Source organism: Penaeus monodon, chromosome 11 (assembly GCF_015228065.2).
Source record: "Penaeus monodon isolate SGIC_2016 chromosome 11, NSTDA_Pmon_1, whole genome shotgun sequence".
In the NCBI taxonomy this organism is placed as follows: domain Eukaryota; kingdom Metazoa; phylum Arthropoda; class Malacostraca; order Decapoda; family Penaeidae; genus Penaeus; species Penaeus monodon.
Window position 1 is genome coordinate 51897495 of NC_051396.1, and position 9704 is coordinate 51907198.

Consider the following 9704-nt stretch of genomic DNA (forward strand, 5'->3'; position numbering starts at 1 on the left):
TTGCCCATGGTAGGGTCGAAGGCATACACCTGAGGCACACGAAGGAGATGTAGGATTTATTTGTATAGAGTAAATGAAGCTGTGTCAAGATTTCTTTGGTGAGATGTATGTATGGACGTCCCTGGAAGTTAGCGTAAGAAAGAGGACATGTATAGATAGATAGACAGTCAAGTAGATATGGATTTACTTAGAATATCAACAATGGTGTTCTTTAGTTCAACTTAGGGAAGGCCTGTGAAGATTAAGGAAGGCAATGAATAATCAAGAATATGATAAATGATCATACGAATAAACAAAAGAAAAAATGTGGGAAATGTTAATAATAGTCAGTGCTTAAAACCAACATAAGGATATGCAGTTTATTTGTTATGATGAATATAACCCATTACCGATCAATAAACAAAACATAGAACAAATAAATAAATAAAGATAAATAACGGTAGTGATAATAAAAAAAAAAAAGAAATCGTCTTCAAAACAGAAAAAAATTAAATGTCAATTCCACTTACTTTACAACCCAACCTCTCTGCGTCATCTTCGAAAGACCATTCGTTATTTACACCGAAGGACAAGACGACGCACTTTCCTGCTTGGATGTCAAACCTCTCGTCCAGACACATCATCTTCTTTCCATCTGCAGGAGCCCCGAGCCATCCACCCAGCTGCGCCTGCGTCAGAGATGGATGTGGGAGTGTAAACAGTTCGTTCTCTCTCTCTCTCTCTCTCTCTCTCTCTCTCTCTCTCTCTCTCTCTCTCTCTCTCTCTCTCTCTCTCTCTCTCTCTCTCTCTCTCTCTCTCTCTCTCTCTCTCTCTCATTCTCTCTCTCTCTCTCTCTCTCTCATTCTCTCTCTCTCTCTCTCTCTCTCTCTCTCTCTCTCTCTCTCTCTCTCTCTCTCTCTCTTCTTTTTTTTTTTTTTTTCTTTCTTTCTTTCTTTTTTCTTTTTTTTCCGTGGACGGGAAATGCACAACACGGAAATAGCGTCGTCTGTTGCATGTGCGTGCACATGATCAAATACGAATGTGTAAACAATTTCAGATTCATATATTATGTGCCTCTGTGTGTATATCAGATTCATTGGATATTTAGTTATAATATACTTTATAAAAAGACAGGCGTCTACACACACAGAAACTGATTCGAAGTAATCTGCCTTTTATTTTTTCTTTTCATAAATAGAATGAAGCGTTAACCACAAAAAAAACATATATAAAACAGGTAATAATCATCAGAGAAAAGAGAGAGAGAAGAAGAAAAATACATGCATAAAATAGCCATACTCTTTCATAATAGTAAAGCAACACATGCTTACCCAGTTATTACATTTTGTTTGTTTGTTATAGAGATATTGTTCATACTGAGCCTTGGACATGAGGGTGGGTATATAGCACTTTGACGGATGACTTGATACTCTGAAAGAAAAAAAAAACATATACCATAATATGAATAATGTTATTGTTAAGGTTACATGTTGTCAATGCATATAAATAAAGACATTTTCAAAGGCCGATGAATAGGAAGAGAGGAATGCATACAGTATACAAACGCAACATACTTCACGAAGAGAGAAATCTACAAACAGAAAAATCGAAACAAGATATAGAAAACAAAAGATAAAAACAGTGATTAACTTACTCTCTGTCGACGAGGAAGATGAAAGCAAGAAAACACAGAAGCACAATTGCATAGACTTGACAAAAGAACTTCTTGTTTGGACACATCGCCGTGTACTCTGACCCCTGTTCTGTTTTATCTTCCATCTCCGTTCTCTGTTCCTTTTCTCTGTTCTGTTTTCGTCTTTTCCTCCTGTAGTAAATAACCACGAGGTCTTTTTTTGGACGAAAATAGCAGGAGGAAAACAAGATTTGAGGTCGTTCCTGTTGCACACTCACAAATATACCCATATATACATACACACGCAGACACACACACATACACACGCAGGCGCACGCACACACATACACACACACGCACGCACGCACGCACGCACGCAAACACACACACACACACAAACACACACACACACACACACACACTCTCTCTCTCTCTCTCTCTCTCTCTCTCTCTCTCTCTCTCTCTCTCTCTCTCTCTCTCTCTCTCTCTCTCTCTCTCTCTCTCTCTCTCTCTCTCTCTCTCTCACTCTTCACACACTCACACGCGCATACACAAGCACAGACACTCACACACACACACACGCACGCACGCACGCACACGTTTGTGTGTGTGTGTGTGTGTGTGTGTTTAACGGGTTCCGCAGCAGATCCCCGAGGCTCCTCCCTGGGGCCACACAACCCCATTCCTTCTGTGGCCAAACACGCAGTCGTTTCGCCTCACTCGCTTTCCCCATCTTTTTTCCCGCAAGCGTTGTACTGCAGCTGCATCCCCATGAGGAAGCGTAACCCGAGATATTTTATATATATATATATATATATATATATATATATATATATATATATATATATATATATATATATATATATATATATATATTATTTATTGTGTGTGCGTTGTGTGTATTGTGTGTGTGTGTGTGTGTGTGTGTGTGTGTGTGTGTGTGTGTGTGTGTGTGTGTGTGTAAGAAAAACCCACAATACAAAAACTAGATTTATTGAAAATGAGACAACAGTTTCGATTCCTGGATTCCATCCTCAGATCTGAGGATGGAATCCAGGAATCGAAACTGTTGTCTCATTTTCAATAAATCTAGTTTTTGTATTGTGGGTTTTTCTTCCGTAGTATCAGCACGGAGAGTGTTTTACCATTCATATATATATATATATATATATATATATATATATATATATATATATATATATATATAATATATATGTGTGTGTGTGTGTGTGTGTGGTGTGTGTGTGTGTGTGTGTGTGTGTGTGTGTGTGTGTGTGTGTGTGTGTGTGTGTGTGTGTGTGTGTGTATAAATATATATATGTATAAATATGTATATATGCATATATATTATACACACACACACACACACACACACACACACACACACACACACACACACACACACACACACACACACACACACACACACACACACACACACATATATATATATATATATATATATATATATACATATATATAGGTACATATACACTCATATACATATATATACATACATACATACATATATATATATATATATATATATATATATATATATATATATATATATATGTGTGTGTGTGTGTGTGTGTGTGTGTGTGTGTATGTGTGTGTGTGTGTGTGTGTGTGTGTGTGTGTGTGTGTGTGTGTGTGTGTGTGTGTACACTCATATATGTATATATATATATATAATTAATAATATAATATATAAATGCATAATCAATATAACATAATATGATATATAATATATTATATAACATATAATTCATTAATTAAAAATTGAAAAACATAATTAACATACAATATACAGGACAGACGCACACTTGTAGTCAGCCGTTTTCTGTTTACATTTTGATCTCGGGAAACAATGAATAACCATAGAAAATCGTGTAGTCTGTGAAGGAAGGGGTGACTGCTGTAGTGAAAAGAGAAGGGCTTAAACGCAGACGATGTTACTTTGTATTTTGTCCTGTTCTTGTCCCGTTTTTCTTTGTTTGTTTCTTTTGTATGTGTGTTTTTTTGACGCATTTTGTAACGCCATCGCTCTGTTTCTGGCTTTGTCTGTCTCTCTTACCCTCTCCTTATCTTATTTCTTCTGTTTCTCGCTTTTATCAGGATCTTCCTTTCTCTAGCTCTCTTGCTCTCTCTATTTTCCTTTCTATCTCCTCTGTCTCTCTTTCTTTGTTTCTGCTCTCTCCCCCTCCTTGCTCTGTTTCTGTCTTTGTCTCTCCCCCACCCTCTCCCTCTCTCATTTTTTCTTTCTCTCGCTTTTATCTGCATCTTCCTTTCTCTAGAGTTTTCTCTGTGTCTTGCTCTCTTTATTTTCCTTTCTATCGCCTCTGTCTCTCTTTGTTTCTGCTCTCTCCCCTCCCTCTCTCTGTCTCTCTCTCTTTATCTCTCCCTATCTCTCTCTCCCTATCTCTCTTTCTCTCTCCCTATCTCTCTCCTCCTCCTATCTCTCTTCTCTATCGCTCTCTCTCTCTCTCTCTCTCTCGCTCTCTCTGTCTCTCTCTCTCTCTCTCTTCTCTCTCTCTCTCTCCCTCTCTCTCTCTCTCTCTCTCTCTCTCTCTCTTCTTCTCTTCTCTTTCTCGTTTCAGATGGGAGAAAGTTATCTTAAGAACGTATTTTAGGTCGTTCGATTCCCTGTCATTTGTTCTGCCTGTCTGTCTGTCTGTCGGTCGGTCTGTCGGTCTGCCGTTGTATGTCACTCTTGCTTTCCGCTTTCGTTTTTTGTTTCTCTCTCTCTCTTTCGTTCTTTCTTTCTTTTCTTTTCTTTGTTTCTGTTTTTTTTTCTTATATTTCTCTCTCTCTCTCTCTTCTCTCTCTCTCTCTCTCTCTCTCTCTCTCTCTCTCTCTCTCTCTCTCTAACTATCTATCTCTCCTCTCTCTATCTGTCTATCTATTTATCTATCTATCTATCTATCCAATCTCTCTCTCTTTATCTATCTATCTATTCTATCTATTCCATCTCTCTCTCTCTCTATCTCTCTCTCTCTATCTCTCCCATCCATCCATTTATCTATCCACCTACCCGCTCACCCACATCCATCGAAATCCTCCCTCATAAATTCCCCATTTCCATTTCCCCCCCCCTCCCCTCCCCTTCCCCCCCCCCCCCCCCACGTAGGACTTCCTGACTTCCTGACTTCCTCAATCGTAGCAGTAAAAGGCCTTCCTTCTGGTCATCAGGATTTAGTCGTAGGATGAGAGAGAGAGAGAGGGGGGGGGGGAGTAGGAGGAAGGAGAGAGGGTGGGAGGGGAGAGAGAGAGAGAGAGAGAGAGAGAGAGAGAAGAGAGAGAGAGAGCGCGAGAGGAGAGAGAGAGAGGCGAGAGAGAATGAGAGAGAGGAGAGCGAGAGAAGAGGAGATTCGAGAGAGCGAGGGAGGGAGGAGAGAGAGGAGAGAGATGAGAGTGAGAGAGAGAGATGAGTAGAGAGACGAGAGAAGAGGAGAGAGAGAGAAGGAGAGAGCGAGAGAGAGGGCGAGAGGATGGAGAGAGAGATGAGAGAGGACAGAGAAAGGAGAGAGAGGAGGAGAGGAGAGAGAGGAGACGAGAGAGGAGAGAGAGGAGAGAGAGAGAGAGAGAGAGAGAGGGACGAAGAGCGAGAGAGAGAGAGAGAGAGTGAAGAGAGAGAGGAGAGAGAGGAGGAGAGAGAGAGGAGAGAGAGAGAGAGATGAGAGAGAGAGAGAAGAGAGGAGAGAGGAGGGTGGAGAGAGAGAAGGAGAGAGAGTAGAGAGGAGATAGAGAGGAGGAGAGGAGAGAGAGATGAGAAGAGATAGGAGAGACGGAGAGAGAGAGAGAGGAGAGAGAGAGCGAGAGGGGGACGAGAGAAGTGAGAGAGGAGAAGAGAGGAGAGGAGAGGAGAAAGGAGAGAGAGAGGAGACGAGAGCGAGGGAGAGAAGAGAGGAGAGATGAGAGAGCAGGAGAGGCGGATGAGAGAGAGGGAGAGAGAGACGAGAGAGAGAAGAGAGAGAGAGAGAGAGAGAGGAGAGAGAGAAGAGATGAGAGAGAGAGAGAGAGAGAGAGGAGAGAGAAGGAGAGAAGAGAGAGACGGACCAGAGGAGGAGAGGAGAGAGAGAGAGAGAGAGGAGACGATGCGAAGGAGAAGAAGAGAGAGAGAGAGAGAGGAGAGTGAGCGTTCGCCCGTATAACCGACCTATTCCGGCCGCCATCTTGAAATGTTACGGCTGATTGTTTACGTTTTGAAATTGCCTGGTGTCTTCTTATTCTTCTTTTCGTCTTCTTCTGCTTCTGATTCTTCTCTTCTTCTTCTCTTCTTCTCTTCTTCTTCTTCTCTTTCTGCTTTGCTTCTTCTTCTTCTTCTTCATTTTCTCCTTCTTCTTCATTTTTTCCTTCTTCTTCTCGTTCTCTCGTCTTCTTCTTCTTCTTCTTCTTCTTATTCTTCTTTCTTCTTCTTCTTCTCCTTCTTCTCCTGCTTTTATTATTTTTCTTTTCTTTTATTATTATTATTATTATTATTATTATTATTATTATTATTATTATTATGCTTGTGCTTCGGCCTTTGTTTCGGATTTTGTTTCATCATCAACATCATCATCATCAATCATCATCATCATCACCATCATTATCATCATCATCATCATCCTCTCATCATCATCATCATCATCATCCTCATCCCCCCCCTCATCATTCATCATCATCATCATCTACATCATCCTCATCACCACCATCATCATCATCATCATCATCATTATCATCATAATCATCATCCCATCGTCATCATCACCATCATCCTCATCATCTCATCATCATCATCATCACCATCATCACATCATCATCATCCTCATCATCATCATCATCATCACCTCATCATCATCATCATCATCATACCTCATCATATCATCATCATCATCATTCACCATTCATCATCATATCATCATATCCTCCTCATCAGCATCCACATCATCATCACCATTCATCATCATCACCATTCATCATTCATCATATCTCATCACCATCATCATCATCCTCATCATTCATACACCCTCCTCATCATCATCATTCATCAAATCACCATATCATCATCCCCATCATCATCCTAATCAATCATCATCATATTCAGCATCACATCATCACCATCATATCATCATCACCATCATCTCATCAACATCATTCATCATCACTTCATCATCGTCATCACCATATCATCATCATCATATCATAATCATCACATCTCATCATCATCATCACCATCATCATCATCATCATCATCATCATCACATCATCATCATCATTCCTCTTTTCACTTTCCTTTTGTTATGGATGTTGTTATTAATTACGAACAGAAAAAATAAACCGATCATAGGGTTTGTAGTTATGAATAAAAAAACAACAACAGTTGTTGTGATTGTAGTTATAACTAGTAGTTGTATCATTAGTAGCATTGTCAGAAATGTACTATAACTATCACTGTACTCTTTATTATCATCAGTATCATTATCATGACCATTACTACCATTAATGTTATTGTTAACACTATTACCATATTTTTATAAAATCATAAATATCATTATCTGCATTATTACTAATGTCATTATCTGTATTATCACTGTTATCATTATCATTAATGTCACTAAGTACTTAAGGCTATTAAATATTAACTAATTAAATTTATGCAAAAATGATAATAATAATGATAATAATGATGATGATGATGATGATGATGGTGATGATGATGATGATGATGATGATGATGATGATGAATGATGATGATGATGATGATGATGATGATGATGATGATGATGATGATGATGCATTGATAAAATAATAATAATAATAATAATAATAATAATAATAGTAATAATAATGATAATAATAATAATAATGATGATGATGATAATAATAATAATAATAATAATAATAATAATAATAATAATAATAATAATAATAATAATAATAATAATAATAATAATAATATTAATAATCTGAAAATAAATATCCAGAATATTCATTATTGTCCATTAACGCATTTTTAATTATAACTACGAATCAGTAAGATAAATCACTAATTGCAGTTTTTAGTCGTTAAACCAGCTGTTAGTATTAAAGTGTGTAATTACAGAGCAAAGTACTAGTGTTTAATTTTAAGTGTTGGTTAAGGAGAAGTAAATGTGATTTCATGTTACATCATTTCTGATCAACTGATGTTTGTCTGTCAGTTACTCTCTCTATCTATCTATTTAACTACGTCTCTCTCTCTCTATCAATCTATGTCTCTCTCTCTCTATCTGTCTGTCTGTTTATCTATTTACCTATCTTTCTATTTATCTGTCTTTCTATTTATCTACTACCTATCTATCTAGCTATCTATCTTTTTATTTCTTTATTTATCTATCTGTCTATGTCTCTCTATATATTTGTCTATCTGTTTAGTTATCTATCTTTCTATCTGTCTATTCATCTATCTATCTCTTTATTTATCTATCTACCTATCTATCTGTCTATATATCTATCTATCTATTTATCCATCTCTATCTATATAACTATCCATCTCTCTATCTCTCTCTTTCTCTCTTAATTCATACAAATTCTTTCATGCGTTATTGAATTGATAAATGGCAGTGTGTGAATCTGCATAACGATGCGCAGTCAAATGACACAGACAGACAGATAAACAGAAAGAGAGAGAGGGAGGAAGAGAGAAAGGAGATTGAGAGAAAGAGAGAGAAAGAGAGAGAGAGAGAGAGAGAGAGAGAGAGAGAGCGAGTGAATGAATGAGTGAGTGAGTGAGTGAGTGAGTGAGTGAGAGAGAGAGAGAGAGAGAGCGAGAGAGAGAGAGAGAGAGAAAGAGAGAGAGGGGTGGGTGGGGGGAGTAGAAGAGTGAGTGAGTGAGAGAGAAAGGAGAAGAGAAAAGAGAGAGAGAGAGATAGACAGACAGACAGAGAGGCGAAAAAAAACGAAAGACAAAGAGAGAGAGAGAGAGAGAGAGAGAGAGAGAGAGAGAGAGAGAGAGAGAGAGAAGAGAGTCACTGCAAGAAGTACTCGTCATCAACATTATCGAAAATCACTTCCTGTAGGTAGCCAAAGTAACCTTCACATCCAATACCACGTGCCAACACTAGATTACATAGCAAGCAGGACGCGAAAGAGAGAGAGAGAGAGGGAGAGAGAGAGAGAGAGAGAGAGAGAGAGAGAGAGAGAGAGAGAGAGAGAGAGAGAGAGAGAGAGAGAGAGAGAGAGAGAGAGAGAGAGAAAGAGAGAGAGACAGACAGACAGAGAGATGGAAGGAAAGAGGCGGTAGAGTTTGAAGGAAGGTAAAGTTGAAGGAAAGGAAAGTGTAAGGGAAAGGGAAAAAGGGATATGGAAGGGGGGTGGGGAGGGAGGAGGAAATGAAGGGCAGTGAGTGAGGAAGAAGGAAAAGAACTGAAGTAGAGAGGGAGAAGGGAGAGAAAGGCAATGGGGAGGGAAAAGGTACAGGGAAGTGGGGAGGAAGAAGGTAAAGGCCTTGGGGAGGAAGAAGGTACAGGCCTTGGGGAGGAAGAAGGTACAGGGCAGTGGGGAGGGAGAAGGAAATCAAGGGCAGTGGGGAGAGGAGGTAAAAAGGGCAGGGAGGGGGAGGGGGAGGAGGAGAGGGGGGGGGGTTCGGGGCGGAGGCGAGGGGCGTCACACTCGGCATCCTGCTCGTCACCCCGCCCAGCGCCGAGCTCACGCAGGTGCCGCATGTAGGATATCGCTGCCTCACCTGTCGCTCGCTTTTCCGTCCTGCTTCTGCCGGTAAGGAAGCTCTCGGCAACGCGCCTTTAAACCTATTTCAGTCCACTTTCTAAAGCAACTTCAACTCCTCTCCTCCTTCTTTTCTTCTTCTTTTCCGCCTCAGAGCTCGTGCAGGATAAACTGTCTCCCTTCAAATCGCCCGTGACCGTTGAAAAATCCGTTAAACTATTTTTTTTTTCCTTAAAGGAGCGAGATGGGTGTGTGGATCCGAATTTGAATCTCGTCCTCCGGTCCGGTCAGTTTTTGGCGGGAGAGGAGCTGATTGGTCCGGGCCAGTAGCCAATAGGAAAGGTCGAATCTGTCGATGGTAAAGGCACGAAAGTTGTGGCTTGTGAAGGTTCAGTAAGAGAGCAGA

At 39.8% G+C, this 9704-nt stretch overlaps 1 protein-coding gene across 1 annotated transcript in view; it reads right to left on the reverse strand.

Annotated features, from left to right (window-relative positions):
* Window positions 1-782, reverse strand: part of LOC119578636 — a 2221-nt gene extending 1439 nt beyond the window's left edge. The window contains exons 1-2 of the mRNA XM_037926196.1: window positions 510-782; window positions 1-29 (exon numbers count right to left, since the gene is read on the reverse strand). The exon at window positions 1-29 is cut by the window's left edge and continues 115 nt beyond it. Coding sequence (XP_037782124.1) covers window positions 1-29; window positions 510-623 — 143 coding nt within the window. The 5' untranslated portion in view covers window positions 624-782. The remainder of the gene's footprint in view (window positions 30-509) is intronic.
* Between the last annotated feature and the right edge of the window lie 8922 nt (window positions 783-9704).